We start from the raw sequence: 18,295 nt of genomic DNA, 5'->3' as shown, positions 1-18,295 counted from the left end.
TGATGGAAGGAAATGTAAAGAGTTCAGAATGGGTCATAAAGACTGAGATTCCTCCTAACTAGGGTGTTTAGAAGGGACTCCAAGAAGGAGGTTGCATTTAAGACAAATGTTAGTTAAATGGAAAGAATTCCTGAAGAAAGAGGAGCAGTGGAAGCCAGCACTTACGTTTGACCGAGTAGAATGAGCAGGCAGACAGAAATGCATGTTGTGACGAGAGGATGCTGAGGGCTGGACCAGGGCTTTGGGTTATCAGGGCCTCAGGCAGATAAAACCAAGAGAATTATAAGGCCATTGATTGTGCAGCTCCTGAAGTCCCAAAGAGCCAACATATTTTCTCATTACTTCCAGTTTAAATCTTTCATTTTAAATGTAACACATAATGCATTTGTGTACAATGCTTGTTTTGTATTGGTGTTCAAATTTTACCTCAACCATCATTTATTAGGAAACTCACTTAGCTTGCACTTCAGTTTCCTCATTGGTAAACAAGGAAACTACGCATTTGCTGTGAAAATAAAAATGAAGCAACTGAGGTATATAACTGTGCCTAGTACACTGTGGGTAAGTGTAGATGTAATTCTAAACTGTCTTATTAAATAAGAAACACAGAGCCAAATAAAGAGTTAAAAGCCCAGAGATGAGAGCAGTAGCCAAGAGCTAAGACCACGTTATCTTACCACTAGCTGCTGTCCTTCCTCTGAGAGAGAGACCTTCCTGTGTCCTCTCTTTTTATTGCCTTTGTGTTCTGCCTTCTCATTGGCTCAAAACCCAACCACATGACTTCCTCGTCACTGCCTGTCTATACAGACCTCCAGATCTCTACGGTTGGTACTGAGATTAAAGGCATGTGTCACCATGGTTGGCTGTGTCCTTAAACACACAGAGCCTCTGCCTGCCATGTGATTGGATTAAGGGCATGTGCCACCACCGCCGGACTTCTGCTAAATGGCTTGCTCTTAGCTCTGATCCCCAGGAAACTTTATTTATTGACATACAAATAAAGTCACTTTTCAGCACAAATAAAATATCACCATAGGTAAGTGTTTTGTGAAGCATTTATCTAATTATTCAATAATCAATAATTCAATATCAATAAAAAATCAGGAGTCAGATATTAGGGTAAGAACCTGAATCAGAGAAGCTGAGAAACCACCAGTGACCTCCTATCTCTTCTGTTCCTCCAAACAAAAGGGCTGAGATCCTCTCTCAGCCCTGCCTTAACTACTACTACTGTCTCCTATATGTCCACACTCCTCCAAACCTCTATGGTTAATTTTGGTCAGCTAGTGGCTAGCTCTGCTTTCTGACTCAAAGCAAGTTTTATTGTCAGAATGGGATCAAAATACCACACAACAGTTTTTTGGAAATTGTATACATAAATTGCTAAATTAAAGCACATGGTACTTTTGTGGCAATCCTTTGAAGATTATAGTCATGATGTCTTAGATGATAGTCTGATTTTTGAAGGCCTTAAAGATTCTGTCACTCTGATAGCATTCTGGCTTAATTGTACTGTTTGTAGAATGTCACAATCTCCAGTTCCTCCTTTGTTAATGCTCCTCTGAGGAGGAGAATACAGTTTATACTGTGGGTTTTTGTGTATGTTTACATAATAGTTGGCTATCCCCCTTTAGAAGCCAGGGCATAACCTTGCTGCCTGCTTACAAGCTACTGTGTTTTCTCATTGTGTTTTGATGAATTCTTGCTGCACAGAGGCAGACATTTAGCCTAGTACTCCAGGATTTCCATAATCTACTAAATAACCTCATTTGGTTTGTCCACATCCAACCTAATGCTCCACTGCAGGTAGTGGGGGCTCACTCAACATTCTGGTTCCAGCATACTTGCTGCCTTATATTTGGTTTCAGAGGTACACCCCAGCTATGATAAAATTAGGAAAAGATCCTCTGCCCAAGTGAAAACTCTAGCTTTAGATTTTTATTCCCTTTACTTATTAGCTATGCAGCCTTGAGCAAATCATTGCATACTTTAGGAATTTTTCATATGTTCATGTCAATCAACTACAAAGAGTTGCTTTATTGACATTTGATTGTTGTAAGACTGTGGTTAATAATTCATCTTAAAGACAAAGTGCTTTTATTGGTTTCTTTGTTGTAATATAGAGTCTTACTATGTTACCCAAACTGACTGGCCTGGAATTCAGTATGTAGCCCAAGTTGTTCTCAAAGTCAACATCCCCCTGCCTCAGCCTTTTAAGTGCTTGAATTATAAATCACTGTGCCTGGCTCTTTCAATATTTGAAAGTTGATAATTTTTTTAAGATTTATTTATTTATTATATATACAGAAGAGGGCGCCAGATCTCACTATAGATGGTTGTGAGCCACCATGTGGTTGCTGGGAATTGAACTCAGGACCTCTGGAAGAGCACTCAGTGCTCTTAACCTCTGAGCCATCTCTCCAGCCCGAAAGTTGATAATTTTAATGATAGTTTTCTCAACTGAAAGTTTATATCGGTAGTAATTGTTATAGTTACTGCTGTTTTATGACCTAAGTAATTATCTGAATAACCTTCCAAAAACATACAAAACAAAAACTGAGTTGTGAATATATGTGACAAAAATTTAAATCTTTAGCTGTAAAAGAGTTATCTGGATGTACTGTCAACTATATGAAAAGGCTAGGATATGTTTATTTACATTGAAAATAGCTTTCTTTATAATACCTAGAAGCCATCTAGACTTAAAGTGCACAGTCATCTTTGACTTAAGAAGGGCTTTTCACCCTCCCATGACACCACAGATAATCCAAAGCTTTAGGGTGCTGCTTACTATATTGTGGGTTCTATAGAAGTAAGAACTTTTGTTTTGGTTTTTGGTTTTTCAAGGTAGGGTTTCTCTACATAGCCCTGACTGTCCTGGAACTCACTTTGAAGGCCAGGCTGGCCTCAAACTCAGAGATTTGCCTGCCTGCCTCCCAAGTTCTGGGATTAAAGGTGTGCACCACCACCAAAGTGAGAACACTTTTAACAACAAAAAAGCTTTGTTGGTGTCCTTACCCCTGACATTTATAACCTATGTGACTTAGGGTAGCCTTGTGATGCTGTATTATCTCACTTAACAGAAATTTTTGAGCAGTTAACAAATACCTGTAGCTCTCTTGCACAGCAAGTTGCTCATTAATCTTGAGGCTGTTGTAGTAGTACACTGAACAGGTGTTCCTGATTCATGTGCGTCTCTTGGGACAGGAGATAAACTTTAATCCATTTCTAGCAAATATGTGCCACTTTATGGTGTATACTTAATAGTATATATACTTAATATACTTAACCTCATTCCTGGTTCTTACTGGCCTCATTGGGTTTATTTTTCTCATTAGCTTGACTTTCTTTGCCTATGTTTAAATCATTTTATTTTTGTTCATTTTAATCTATTGGAAGCTACCTTAAAGGCTTCCTGGGAGAATATAAGACCAAGGACACTAAATAAAATAGAGTGTGTTCCCTTCTCGCAGCTGATGTATAGAATAGAATGATATACATCATAGGTGATATTTTTTAACTGAATCAAAGAATATTAATTATAGCTGCTTTAAACTGAGGGATGCTTAAATGGTTTTATTTTAAAGGGAAGATACAGTTTTACAAGAACAGATTGAACTATTACTATGTGTCCAAGTTTTTTCTATAGTTCTATAAAGGTAAATGAGGATGTCTGGAGCTGCTTTTTTTTTTTCCAGCCATTAGCATGGTAAAATTGTAGCTTAAGTTTTCCTGCCTGGCCCACAGTCAGGACAAATCTCTCTCACCTGCCAGTCCCACAGCCCCTCAGACCCAACCAAGTAAACACAGAGACTTATATTGGTTACAAACTGTATGGCCGTGGCAGGCTTCTTGCTAACTGTTCTTACAGCTTAAATTAATCCATTTCCATAAATCTATACCTTGCCACGTGGCTCGTGGCTTACCGGCATCTTCACATGCTGTTTGTCATCGTGGCGGCTGGCAGTGTCTCTCTGACTCAGCCTTCCACTTCCCAGCTTTGTTCTCCTCCTTGTCCCGCCTACACTTCCTGCCTAGCCAATGGCCAATCAGTGTTTTATTTATTGACTAATCAGCAACACATTTGCCATACAGAACATCCCACAGCACTTCCCCCCTTTTTTTTTTCAAAAAGGAAGGTTTTAACCTTAACAATAAAATTGCATACAATTTGGGAATTTGGGCGTAGCTTCTCTTACTACTTGCTGGAGGGGGGCGCTGTATCTTATGGGGATACAAAGAAAATTTTAGAATTATGGAATAGTCCATGAGGGTGTATTGTCTGAGCCAGTTGCCTTGAAACCATTCTGGATGTTGGATCATCTGGGCCATGGTGTCATCAGAAACCTTTCAGGGGGTCTTGGCTGGTCAAACCTGATGTATCTTAATCTGGAACAAATCCATAGCCTCTGGCTTTCTGTGGGAACAAAAGCAGAGTCTCCTTTCCAAAGCAACATATCCTTATATTCAAATTTTGAAGTCAAGGTACCTTTAAAATATACATTTTGGCATAACTCAACAGCTTTTACAATCAAATGTTTTTCTGCAGTTAAAAGTCCCAAAGACAACACAATGCAGATTCTCTGTGTAATATCCATTTTTATGTGGCTTATTTTTTATACTACCTTTACTGTCTCTTTAAAGACTTTATTTTTTTAAAACTATGTATTTGTTTCTATAACTCTATATATCATCTTTTTTGTCTCTTTCAAGCCTACGTATCTTTTACACACATTGTAAACTGTTACATCTGAATCTGTCTTATTGTGAATCTATTGCCTTAAACTGCAGCAGCTGTGGCTGCTGGCTCCACCCACCTCAGCTTCCCAACATGGCGGTGTTACGTTTTCCACCAGCTCTGGGAGCTATCGTGGGTCTATGCTTTTAGCCAAGCAGCGTGTAGTCCAGAAACCTCTTTTTTTTGTTTTGTACTAGCAAAGTCTAAATCCACCATGCAGCTTAATGTGCCTCTTGCAGAGGCCTCATTCGCACCATACTGCAGGTTGAGCGCACACGCTAGGAACCCACAAGTAGCTCAAACTGGCAGCTGCCGCTCATTTGAAAGAGACAATTAGGAACTGTTTTTAGCTCGGTTTTAGAATCTTTTTTCTCAGGTTTTAGGTGGAAACTCTTGCCACCACGTTGGACACCAGTAAAATACTTACTTTATTCATCTTTATAAGGGTGTCAGTTCATCTTACACACAGCTCACATATATTTTATCCACAGGATCTTGGATGGCATATCTAATGTAGTATGTCTTAGAGGATTTTTATGGTGTGATTGATCTGGTTTCAGTCATATATTTAAATGCAATTATGTGTTTTTACATTTTTATAATTGTACTGATGATTTATATTTAACAAGCCTTAAATCTATAATGGAAAAAAGCAAACTGTTTCATGGACTCAGAATTCTAATATGGTCATTGTTAGCAGTTTTTTTTTTTTTTTTTTTTTTTTTTTTTTTTTTTTTTTTGGTTTTTCGAGACAGGGTTTCTCTGTGTAGCTTTGCGCCTTTCCTGGAACTCACTTGGTAGCCCAGGCTGGCCTCGAACTCACAGAGATCCGCCTGGCTCTGCCTCCCGAGTGCTGGGATTAAAGGCGTGCGCCACCACCGCCCGGCAGCAGTTTTTTAATTAATAATGCAAATATCCACCTACCTTATTAGCAGAAAGTATAGCTTCTTCCTTTTGGCTTTTGTATTTTCCCTGAATCATCCCAAGAACTTCAAAGCTTATACCACCCAGAGGTCTCATCCATGACTTCTGTATCCACTGAATGTGCATGCCTGTGTGTGGGTAAGAGGAGAGTCTGCACATTTCTACTACACACTCTGCCACATGCTGATAGAGCTCAAAGATAGTTTTCCACTGAAAAGCAGAACTGCTGCAGGTTTACTTTGAACCCAGATGCTGTGGGATGTTCTGTATGGCAAATGTATTGCTAATTAGTCGATAAATAAAACACTGATTGGCCATTGGCTAGGCAGGAAGTGTAGGCGGGACAAGGAGGAGAACAAAGCTGGGAAGTGGAAGGCTGAGTCAGAGAGACACTGCCAGCCGCCACGATGACAAACAGCATGTGAAGATGCCGGTAAGCCACGAGCCACGTGGCAAGGTATAGATGAATGGAAATGGATTAATTTAAGCTGTAAGAACAGTTAGCAAGAAGCCTGCCACGGCCATACAGTTTGTAACCAATATAAGTCTCTGTGTTTACTTGGTCGGGTCTGAGCGTCTGTGGGACTGGCAAGTGAGAGAGATTTGTCCTGACTGTGGGCCAGGCAGGAAAATTCTAGCTACACCTAGATCCTGATGTGGCCCCCATAAACAGCAGGAAGGGTGACCCTCTTTCTGGGCTGAGTTCTATCTCATGGTGACTCAGCTTGTTCAGGTCATGATTGTGGAGTCCTCTTTTTTTTTTTTTTTTTTTTTTTTTTAAATTTTTTTAATTTATTTTAATTTATTTTGCAATACAATTCAGTTCTACATATCGGTCACGGATTCCCTTGTTCTCCCCCCTCCCGTCCCCCTCACCTTACCCCCAACGCCCCCCCCCATTCCCATCTCCTCCAGGGCAAAGCCTTCCCCACAGACTGAGGTCAACCTGGTAGACTCAGTCCAGGTAGGTCTAGTCCCCTCCTCCCAGGCCGAGCCAAACAATCCTGCATAGGCCCCAGGTTTCAAACAGCCAACTCATGCAATGAGCACAAGATCTGGTCCCACTGCCTGGATGCCTCCCAAACAGATCAAGCCAATCAACTGTCTCACCCATTCGGAGGGCCTGATCCAGTGGGGACCCCTCAGCCATTGGTTCATAGTTCATGTGTTTCCATTCATTTGGCTATTTGTCCCTGTGCTTTATCCAACCTTGGTCTCAACAATTCTCGCTCATATAAACCCTCCTCATTCTCATTAATTGGATTCCCAGAGATCCACCCAGGGCCTAGTCATGGATCTCTGCATCCAGATCCCTCAGTAGTTGGATGAGGTTTCTAGCACAACAATCAGGGTGTTTGGCCATCCCATCACCAGAGTAGGTCAGTTCGGGCTGTATCTCGACCATTGCCGGCAGTCTGTTGTGTGGGTATCTTTGTGGATTTCTGTGACATGAGTGGGGGTAATGAAAGGCGAGGGTTGAGGGAAAGAGAGCTTGGGGGAGCGGGAGATCCCAGCTGGATCAACAACAGAGAGGGAGAACAAGGAATAGGAGACCATGGTAAATGAAGACCACATGAGAACAGGAAGAAGCAAAGTGCTAGAGAGGCCCACAGAAATCCACAAAGATACCCACACAACAGACTGTGGAGTCCTCTTAACTGCTGTTCTAAGAACAGCATATAGTCAGGCCTGGTCCTAACATGTCACCCCTATTTTGTATGCTTACACCCTCATTTCCCCTGGCGATCATGGAATCCTATGCTATTATTAATTCATTCTTTAGGCATTACTACATCTCAGTCCTATTTATCACTTTTTTTGTTTGCCTTTATGAAGAATGTGACTCCCAATGTCTAAAAGAGACTGATCCTTCTAAGGGACATTTCTCCAAGGTGTCATTATCTGCCTTCTCCCACTGAAGTGAAAGGAGGAAGATTGAATTTTCATTTCTTACTGGGCTTCCTACTGTACATGTAGTAGTCTCAAAAAGAAGAGCAGGTTTTGAGTGACTTATCAACTTGTATGTTTAAAGTGAGTGACATGTACATGAGCAAGAGGATAAATGATAAAACTAACAAATTTAAAATGGATTGGATGTGCTGGAAAGACAAGTCCAACTTTTTAGCTAATTTGAAGGGTTAAAGACATTTGGGATGATGAGTCATATTAACAGCTCAAGTCACTGGAATGACTGAGAAAGTAGTACAGTAGACTGTTCACCTAGCATGTGTGAGGCTCTAATCGTAATCCCAGTAACCTGCCCCCCAGAGTAACAAGAATAAAGTTGTTCTTTGTAGTACTCAGGATTTGACTTACATATACATGATTTCTGCCACCACCACTCCCAGTGAAAAGATACAGAATAGGAATATACAGAACCCCAAGTGAGAAAAATTTGTAATTTCTCTGATAGTATTGTAGAAGAGGAACACTTAATGCATAGCTCCTATTAGTTTAAATTATCATTTATAGAACTAACTTCAAAGGAACTGCTGTGGAAATCATAAATTTCCTATGTTTTAAAATACTTTTTTGCCAGGCAGTGGTAGTGCAAAAGGCCTTTAATCCCAGCACTCGGGAGGCAGAGGCAGATAGATCTCTGAGTTCAGGGCCAGCCTGGTCTACAGAGTAAGTTCCAGGACAGCCAAAGCTACACAGAGAGACCCTGTCTCGAAAACCAACATGCATGTGTGTGTGTGTGTGTGTAATATTTCTGCATCCAGAGGGATACCACATTCAAACATGAACTAAATTAACTTATCTGACAAAGCTTTAAAATAAATGTTCATTGGCATTGGTTTATACCTGGTGCTCAAGTTAAATATTAATAACAGTTGTTTTATCTATGCCTGTCTACTGTAGATATTATATCTCATTTTCTTTGAGATTAAGAATGCCTAATTTTTTTCTCCCTTAAGAGCTTCTTACTTTTTCTAGTGTCTTATTATTTTATGTTTCATATTTAATTGTAAACAGCATAGGAACAACCCTCAGAAGAGGTTTGGGAGAAAGTATTTATACGTGAGATGTCTGTGCTCAGGTGGTTGTTTTATGTATTACAGGCCTTTCGGGAAGACTTGGAATGCCTCATTCAAGAACAGATGAAGAAAGGCCACAACCCAACTGGTTTACTAGCCTTACAACAGATTGCCGATTACATCATGGCCCACTCTTTCTCAGGCTTTTCTTCACCTCCCCTAAGTATGTCTATTGTGATTTGTTTTCTCTACTGTAGAACACTACTTCTCTAGCTATTTTTTCTGTTCAGATTCAGCTCTTAAGTGTATAACATAGAGTTGGGTCTGGTGGCACAAGCCTACAGTACTAACTGCTCAGGAATGGAAGCAAAGGGTTATAAGATCAAGGCCAGTCTAGGCAAATTAATGAAGACCCTCAAAAGTTAAAAAAAAAAAAGTCTGAGGATATTGTTCAGTGGTCATTACTATGCACAAGGCCATAGGTTCAAGCCCCAGTACCTTTTAAAAGTTAGTAACATCTGACACTTAGCAGCCAGCCGTGTAGTCGGAAGTTTTCCTGTGACCCTCCCAGTCCTGCAGCCGCTCAGTCCCAAGTAAACACACAAAGGCTCGTATTAATTACATACTGTATGGCCTATTGCTTCAGCTTCTAGCTAGCTAACTCTTTCATCTTAAATTAACCCATTTCTATAAATCTATATGTTGCCATGTGGCCATGGCATTACCAGTCTGCTGACATCTTGTTGCTCCTTTGGTGGTGGGCTCGCGAGTCTCCCTCAACTCTCCCTCGACTTTGCCCCTCTTCTGTCTGTATCTCTGCTTGGATTTCCCACCTGGCTGTAAGCTTTCTTGCCATAAGCCAAAACAGCTTTATTTATTATCCAATGGGGTCCACACATATTAACAACATACAGAAAGACATCCCACAGCACAGCCACTTAGCAGACTTTGTAAGCCTTATAAACTATTCTAAGACATAGTTCTATCCCAAATAATTGTATTTTAATTAACCCTGGAGACCACTGTAGTAGTTATTTTTGCTTATTTTGGCTCACAGTTTCAGAGTGGTTTCAGTTCATTGTGACAGTAAAGGCAAACAGCTCTGGCTGTGAATGGGAGCCTGAGGCAAAGCAGATGCTCACAGCACAGGATGCAGAGAGAGCAGAGTGGGCCTGTCCATGGTGGTCTACTTGTCACCAGCCAGCCTCCTTCCAGAGGCTGTGCAGCCTTCACAATAGGGCACAAACTGGTGGCCCAGCATTCGACACATAAGCCTATAGTGGACATTTCAGATTCAAGCCATAACAGTAACTGTAGAGAAAAAAGTTAAAAAGTAATTATCTGTTACCCTTTCCTATGTCCCTTATGCTGTGAGCTGAGAGTTGGAGTGGATGATTGCCTGAAGGAGACTGAAGAAAAACTTGATGAAAGAAGAGGACCACTTAGTCAGATTTCGAAGGGTATTCTAGTGAGAGCTCTGTGTAAAGGAGTGGGTGTTTTATTCACTGCATAGCTCATTAGTAAGAGCAACAGTTTGTGTGGATGGACTCCCTCAAGTAAGACCCATCGGCTGAAAGCTCTGGTCTGTGACTGTTCAGAGTTTGTGCAGTGGATGGCAGATGTGGAGGCCACAGAGAGCTAGCAGACATTGCTGCATGGAAGACTCAAGAACTAGGGCTTTATTCGCTCTTTCTTTTCTTTGCCCCCTTCTTTCTCTTCCTTTTGTCAGTAGAGGTATCTAAGTAGGATTTTATTGAATTCAAGTCTTTTCCAAACACTTGAGACATGATAGTAGGAGCATGCAAGGCAGGGGTGTTTGTAGAACTCCAAGTGCACCATTGCCTTGGGCCTGAGGGTCCTGGGATAGCAGTCACCAGAGAGTAGAAGCCGAAGCTGGCCGCTGACTTGGTAACAGCTGGACTTGGTACTTAGAAGAAGGCTGAAGCCAGACAATGGTTTGCCTGTTTTAGATGCTCTGATATTTGAATATGCCAAGAGATATTAGACATCTGTCTTTTATGCCTTTTCATTATAAGAAACAGATGTGTTTCTTAGTAGCAATTTTTACCTTTAAGATCATTTGACCATCTTTTCCCGGTGATGTAACTTAGTCACGCTCTCACAGGTACTAGGCGAAATACTCCTCACCGAGTAAGTCATCAGTGAAAATAACAACCCTTATTTTTGTTCTCAGTACCCTTCTCTGGAAGGAGGCTGAACTAATAAACTGTTGTATGCACTGATAAATTTCAGATGGTTGTTTACAAAGCTGGAATTCACAAAGCATGGGCTACTTGCTGGGATCTAATTGTTAGGTTAAAGAATGGTTTGACTCAGATCTCTCACACTTTTTTCCACTTAGGTCTTGGCATGGTCACACCTATTAATGACCTTCCTGGTGCAGATACATCCTCATACGTGAAGGGAGAAAAGCTTACACGTTGCAAACTGGCCAGCCTGTACAGACTTACAGATTTATTTGGATGGGCACACCTGGCAAATACATACATCTCAGTGAGTTCTTTACTTTTGGTTCCTTTTTCTAAAATTCCAACTAGATACCAACTATGACCTCTCATCTTTGCTGGAAAGTCCACTTTTCAGACTTAATGATAAATTAAGCCTCTTCTCCAAGGAAGAGACTAACTCCCCAGCTTTTCCTCTCCCCTCTCTCTGGCCTGTGAGGTTCCTTTGCAGTCCAACTGTAGAGCCTGTCCAGGAAGAAGTTGTCTATAGCTGAACCTCAGTGGCATTAGGAAGCCCTTGGGACAGGGAAAGGAGAGGACGGAAGGTCTCTTCCCTGGTGGTTGGGATCTTTAAGTGCACTTCTCCTTATGCGCATGCAGACAAGCACTGAAGGTTGGGAGCCACATGTGAGAGCATCAGATTCTTGTCTTTCTGAGCCTGAGTCGTAAGTGACAGAGTAGAGAAGAGGCTTCCAAAGGTGAGAGGGCACGGGAGGGAGAGAGGCTGTGCAGGAAGAAGGGCCAGAAGAGAACAAAAACCAATTCTCTTTGGAAAATGCCACAATGAAACCTAATGCTTTGTAAGCTAATAAACTATAAATAAATAAATGCACTTTTCCTGTTCACTGCCATCTGTTTTTCACTTTGCCACACTTGGAAGGATGACACCATTTGGAATAAAAAGCACTGAACTACTTTGATGAAGTGGTAGGCACACAGTCCTGCAGGTTAACACCAGTCCTGTTTCTTCTAGCTATTCTTTGATTTCCCTACTCTGTCTCTACCTTGATTCTTTCACAGGAGAAGGTTTTTCCCTCCAGACCCCTGTGTGTTGGAAACATAATCCTAGCCATATTTATGCTGTAAGTCCAAGTGCCTCAGAGTAAGTCCTTGTTTTTTCTTTCTTCCAGGTGCGAATAAGTAAGGAGCAAGACCACATTATAATAATTCCCAGAGGCCTCTCTTTTTCTGAAGCTACAGCCTCCACTTTGGTATTGTTCTCATTCCTCTGTTACTTTTTCTGGGTATCCTTGTTTTTAAGAAAAATTTTAGAGTCCAGGAAAAATGGGATGGTTGACAACATTAATAAGTTGAGTTGGAATTACCTTACCTGATTTTTTTTTTTTTTTTTTTGAGACAGGAATTTACTAGGTAGTCCTGGCTGGCCTCAAACTTACAGAACCCTGCCTGCCTCTGCCTGCCAAATGTGGGATTAAAGGTGTGTGCCACCACACCAGGCCCTGCCTGTATTTTAAATAAAATATTCTAAATACCGTCCAACTTGTATACATTGAAAAAAAATTTCCAAACAAGGTCAAAATATAGTCCACAGTTTGATTTAAACAGTTTAGCTGGTGTGAAGATGGCCCCTACCCTATATTTTGTTTTCTCTGTGATTGCATGCCCAGCTGCTGCCATGAGCATGGGAGACAACTGGAATCACACTAGGCCTGGGTGCTGCCCTTTTAGCAAGTGGCACGTTTCCAGCCGTTTGCAGCAAATGCTAGACTTTGTCCAAACCTAAGATGAAGAGCTTGTTAGTCAGTTTCCTGGAATCTGTGCTTCTTGCTATCTAAATACATAGTACTTGTTTTAGAAATAAAATTTTATGGGAACAAAACTGTACCCTTTCTTTTACAAATTGTTTCTGGCTGTCTTTGTTCTGTGTGATGAGTTCAGTTGTTGAAACAGAGGACCATAACATCTAAAACACTATCTGGGCAAACTTGCTACTCCCTGAGTTAGCTGGGGGATATAGATGAAATTTGATACATATGTACAAATTAAACATATCCTTCTGATTTTTCCAGGTAAAAGTCAATATAATAGGAGAAGTGGTTGACCAGGGAAGTACCAATTTGAAAATCGACCATACAGGATTCAGTCCGCATGCTGCAATCTATTCAACACGTCCTGATGTGAAGTGTGTGATACACATTCATACCCTTGCTACTGCGGCTGTAAGTCAGTCCTATGCCCCAACCAGAATGACTACAGAAAGTACTGTTTTCATGACTTTCCCAACATGGCACTTCATGCTACATCTTCTATCACACCCTGCAAACCCCTCTGCATTCCCAGAAAGCAAAATGTTCTTGGAACCACATGCTACCACTCTAGGAAACACTTGCAGAAATAAGTGTGGATTTAAAATCTAAGGAGTTTAGGGCTGGAGAGATGCCTCAGTGGTTAAGAGTACTAGCTGCTCTTCCAAGAAACCTGGGTTCAGTTCCCAGCACCCACATGGCGGCTCACCACTGTCTGTAACTCAAGTTCCAGGAGTTCTGACACCTTCACATAGATACACGTGCAGGCAAAACAACTATGCACATAAAATAAAAATAAATAATTAAAAAACTTAAAAACTAGGCAGTTTAATAATTAGGTCAATGAGAATTTGAGGGGAGAACACCTTTCATAATATTTGACATGCATTTGAATTGTGTTGTATCCCTTTTAACTCCCTCTGCTTCTTTGTGGAAGAAGTAAAGAATTAGAGTGGGAGGTGGGCTGCACTATAGTGGCAAGCACCCGATGCTTCCTGGGCAATCTAAGGAATCAAATCCCAGTGAATGTGTGTAATAACTAAATTATAATCTTGGACCCCATCCATAGGTGTCCTCCATGAAGTGTGGGATCCTTCCAATTTCCCAAGAGTCTCTTATCCTGGGAGATGTAGCCTATTATGACTACCAGGGGTCACTTGATGAAGAGGAAGAAAGAATTGAACTTCAGAAAGTTCTGGGTCCAAGCTGTAAGGTATGGAGTGGTCTGTATCTAAAGGTTTTTTGTTTTTGTTGCTGCTGTTGCTCTTGGTAAAAACACTGAGCTGTGCAGTTGACCTGATGCTCTGGGCCTCTGCTGTAGGTGCTGGTGCTCAGGAACCATGGCGTGGTGGCACTTGGCGAGACACTTGAGGAGGCTTTCCATTATATTTTTAATGTGCAGATGGCCTGTGAGATTCAGGTAGGAGCCAGTCGTTCCCTCTTTTTTATTGCTTTTCATTTGCCAGTTTAGTTGGGGTTTGTGTTTATTTTCAAAGCCGTATTGGCCAGTGGCTTGTTTTATCTTTTGATAGACGTTCTACTCTATTTCGGTAGCGAAGCTAGTCAACTCGGTTATCCTTTGAAGTAAAAAAAGGAAAAGAACTTAAATTTACATGCCCAGAATCTGAGAGCCTGATGAACATCATTTGCCCACAGTTTGTTTCCGCTCTAGTGATGATACTGACTAAGAAACAGAGGTGCCTGCAAATCAACAGCTGGCCGTGTTATGTAAAAGCTAAGACTAAGGCCAGATGTTGTATAAACTCGTGCCGTTAGCAGCCCTTCACCCTCTGTGTTATAGCACACTGGATAGTTAGTGACCACTTTCCTCCGAGATGCTGAGTGTGTGCAAAGGCTCTAGTATCCCTTCAAAGTCAAGCAGAGTCACAGAAGTAAATAACACTTGTTGTCATTTGTTTCAAGGAGCAGGAAAAAGGGAAAGAAAGCTGTTTCTATAACTTGAGGAAACACAGTCTCTCTATGTAGCCAATGCTAGCCTCAGACTTGACATCCTCCTGCCCTAGCCTCCTAAAGTTAAATTTTCAACAATGTGCTACCAGGCTCAGTCTTTGTCTACTAGCTCTACGTTGTCTTGACCAACTTCTCTGTTGCTGTCAAGGTTCTTCTCAAGTGCTGTGAGAAGCTTAACTAAGACAATGAATGTCACCTTCTGCCTGAAAGTCCTTAAGTGTGAACCACAGTATCTCCATAGTCCTTCTCATGTACACCGTTTAACAAAAAATATTAGCTACATAGCCGTGGGAAATTGTTCAAGAAAGGGGCTTTAAAATTTAGCAAGAAAGCTCAGTTACTTGAAATATGTTAAGATGTGACTCCCCAGCTGAAGTATGGGAGTCCTGGAAGGCATTGTTCCTAATGGGTAAGAAAGGCTCTGCAGCTGCTGACTGCACAAGAGTGTTAGCTTGTCTCTTATTTGTTATTAGCAGTTGACGCATCTTGTGAGCTGTTGCCAAATTGAAATTGTGACTTTTGAAAAGTTAGAGCCTTGTTACTCTCTTCACAATTTGCATATCTGTATTTCGCCACTGATTACAGGTGCGGGCGATAGCAGGGGCAGGGGGAGTAGACAATCTGCTCATACTGGATCTTCAGAAATATAAAGCTTTCACCCATGGTGTCGCTACGTCTGGAGGAGGCGGAGTAAATATGGGTTCCCATCAGAAATGGAAGGTTGGCGAGATTGAATTTGAAGGGCTGATGAGGACCCTGGACAATTTGGTAGGTGAAATTTGAACCTAGACTTGTGTTTCATGTCTGTGGTTTCAAATGCAGTTGACTCCATTGCCCTTTGGTTTTAGAACATACTTCCAACTTCTTCAGGACAAGAGTTTGAGCCTACAAAGGCACTGCAGTGTAATTTAACCACATTTTTAAGAATCAGGGTCAGGAGACAGGTTATCTTTAGACCTAGGAAGAAAGACTCCCAGCTCTGGTTTCCCAAAACCAGTTTCATAGCAGGAAATGTTTCTGACGTCAGGGTTGAAGTTAGCTCTGTCGGGCACAGTTGAGTAGAAGTTGGAGAGCCAGCTGTAGTCGGTTTCAAACATACCTAGAAATGGGCTCCATTTCAACTCCAGTGTTATGTGGAGGCCATGTGCAGTTCATTTTTCCTCCTGTCTTTCAACAGGGACTCTTTTTGAATCTTGTTTAAAGATGTAGCCTCCAAGTGCTTTGTTAGAACAGGTCTGGTTGATTCAGTATGGCTTTTCCCTCTCACAGGGCTACCGAACAGGCTATGCATACAGGCATCCTCTCATTCGAGAGAAGCCTCGGCACAAGAGTGATGTGGAAATCCCAGCAACTGTGACTGCTTTCTCCTTTGAGGATGATACTGTGCCTCTCTCTCCTCTCAAGTACATGGCACAGAGACAGCAGCGTGAAAAAACAAGATGGCTGAACTCTCCAAATACTTACATGAAAGTCAATGTGCCTGAGGAGTCTCGGAACGGGGAAACTAGTCCCAGGACCAAAATCACAGTATGGTGCCTCCATTCTGCATAGATTGCCTTCTCAGTGTTTTACCTAATTACTCATGAATGTTCCGCATCTGACTTATAGGAAAGTAGGAGGTACTGTAAAAATAATACCACTGTCATTTAATCAGGTATCATAGTCTCACTTTCTTCTCCTAATACAAAGTAGATTCTTTCTCCTTTTTTTAGATGAGAAAACCAAAAGAGGTTGACTCTTTCTTTATGATTAAATCAGAGTTTGAATGACAACAGTGTCCTGAACCCTCTTCTTACCCACTCCATGACACTGCTGTATGGCTGATATTGCTCAGGACATTAAAACATGAACACTTCCAACACCAAATCGTGCCATAATTGCATGAGTCAGTCTACAGTATATACTTATTTTTTGGCATGACCTTAGAGATTGAGTTGTCTCAAAATTTTTTTTTCAGATTTGGCTTGTCTTTGGAGTATATAACATCAGACTTATTTGGGGTTGGGTGAAGAGAGAAGGTCTTACTGTGTAGCCCTGGCTGGCCTGGAACTCACAGAGACCTGCCCACCTCTGCCTTCTGATTGCTGGGATTAAAGCACCCAGCAGCTCCACTAAATATTCCTTAGCTATTAAAATTAGTTCAACCTGTCATCTAAATGAATAACATTCTATATGGAAATGTTTAGACATTTAATTCTAATTATCTAATTCAATTATCTCCAGGAAAAGATACATAATTAAACTAAAACATTTCCCAGAATTCGTTTAATAGTCAGAGCTTGCCAGTCAGCCACCACTGATCTTACTTAGCCTTCTCTCAGGATTAGATAGAGTGTAAAGTGAGTAAGAAGAGTGTGGTTCCCATTATGCTACATGCTTCAGATTACTCACTAAAGCATTCTAATTCAAGTCTGTTCAATTTCAGCCAAAACTAAAAGGCAAAAATTTTAAAAATTGTACCTTAAAGACATTCCTTGAGTCTTTCTATGACTTCTTGGCTGTTGTCGCCTGATGAGATTCAGTGCAGGAGACAGAACTCCAAACGGCAGTTAATGCACAGTCATGCTATCTGTCTGTCTGAAGTAGTTTCCACATCCTGCTTTCAGCTGTCAAAAGGAGAGAGCTTTAATTAGAAGTGTGACTAATTACTCATATGCACTGTAATGTCGTTTGCTTCCTCCAGAGTGAGTGTTTTGGGGAGGCATCTCTGACTAGCATGAGGTAGGAGTTAGCTCCAAAGACACTTCTTAGTAAAATATGCCCCCTTGAGACTCTGCTGGGCTACTCAGTGTCTAATATTTCTTTAACGTAAAGCTTTCCTCTAGAAATAATTGTAGCTTTCCTCTAGAAATAATTTTATTCTTTATTCTTTAGTGGATGAAAGCAGAGGACTCCTCTAAAGTTAGTAGTGGAACACCTATCAAAATTGAAGATCCCAATCAGTTTGTTCCTTTAAACACGAACCCAACTGAGGTGCTAGAAAAGAGAAATAAGGTAAGCCGTGGCTCTGTGGCCAGAGAAGACATCTTTATCCTGTTCAGTGTAATTCACTAGGGATGGGATCTGATCACATGCTTAGAAGTATGAAAACCTAATAGTTAAATTCATGAGTTTTAGCTTGATCGGCTACCTCCAGCTCTGTGCTAGTCATCAGTGAACAGGCTCTATGAGAAAGGACTAGTCAACATGTTTCTGCTTTAAAGTCCTTCATAGAAGTGGGAAGTACAATTCTCTCACAGCGTAAGACAGTAGGAAACTGAGAGCCAAGAGGGTGGAGATAAAAGGGACCTTACTTCATGGAGGTGAAAACTAAAGAGACTCTTCCTTGGGAGTGTCAAACAGTAGCTTTTAGGAAAAGAGAAGGCAGAGGTCATCTGCATGGTGACCCCAAGAACTTACTATTTCCATTCAGATTCGGGAACAGAATCGATACGATCTGAAAACAGCAGGACCACAGTCTCAACTGCTCGCAGGAATTGTTGTGGACAAGCCACCTTCTGTAAGTCTGAGGCATTGTATCTTGGGTTTTGATCTGCCACATAGATTCTTTGCTTTCTTTTTTTAACTGAGGTTGCTAAAAGTAAAAATGTAAAAGTCAAAAGAATCCATCTCATCCCCAATTTCCAGAGGCAAAGACTGACTGTTCCTTCAATTGCTTCAAGCACTTGCCTT

The 18,295-nt window shown here is 41.2% G+C and overlaps 1 protein-coding gene across 5 annotated transcripts in view; it reads left to right on the top strand.

Annotated features, from left to right (window-relative positions):
* Nucleotides 1-18,295, top strand: part of Add3 (adducin 3) — a 112,610-nt gene that overhangs the window by 87,044 nt on the left and 7,271 nt on the right. For all 5 annotated transcript variants that reach the window (XM_052762171.1, XM_052762175.1, XM_052762174.1 and 2 more), the window contains exons 3-12: nt 8,725-8,863; nt 11,003-11,154; nt 12,017-12,097; nt 12,917-13,066; nt 13,722-13,865; nt 13,974-14,072; nt 15,209-15,391; nt 15,893-16,150; nt 17,498-17,617; nt 18,036-18,122. In XM_052762171.1, the coding sequence (XP_052618131.1) occupies nt 8,725-8,863; nt 11,003-11,154; nt 12,017-12,097; nt 12,917-13,066; nt 13,722-13,865; nt 13,974-14,072; nt 15,209-15,391; nt 15,893-16,150; nt 17,498-17,617; nt 18,036-18,122 (1,413 nt within the window). The remainder of the gene's footprint in view (nt 1-8,724; nt 8,864-11,002; nt 11,155-12,016; nt 12,098-12,916; nt 13,067-13,721; nt 13,866-13,973; nt 14,073-15,208; nt 15,392-15,892; nt 16,151-17,497; nt 17,618-18,035; nt 18,123-18,295) is intronic.

Source organism: Peromyscus californicus, unplaced genomic scaffold (genome assembly GCF_007827085.1).
Source record: "Peromyscus californicus insignis strain IS unplaced genomic scaffold, ASM782708v3 Scaffold_4__1_contigs__length_199733344, whole genome shotgun sequence".
Lineage (NCBI taxonomy): Eukaryota > Metazoa > Chordata > Mammalia > Rodentia > Cricetidae > Peromyscus > Peromyscus californicus.
Note: the sequence above shows the minus strand (reverse complement) of the source record. Positions and strands in the feature narration are given on the sequence as shown.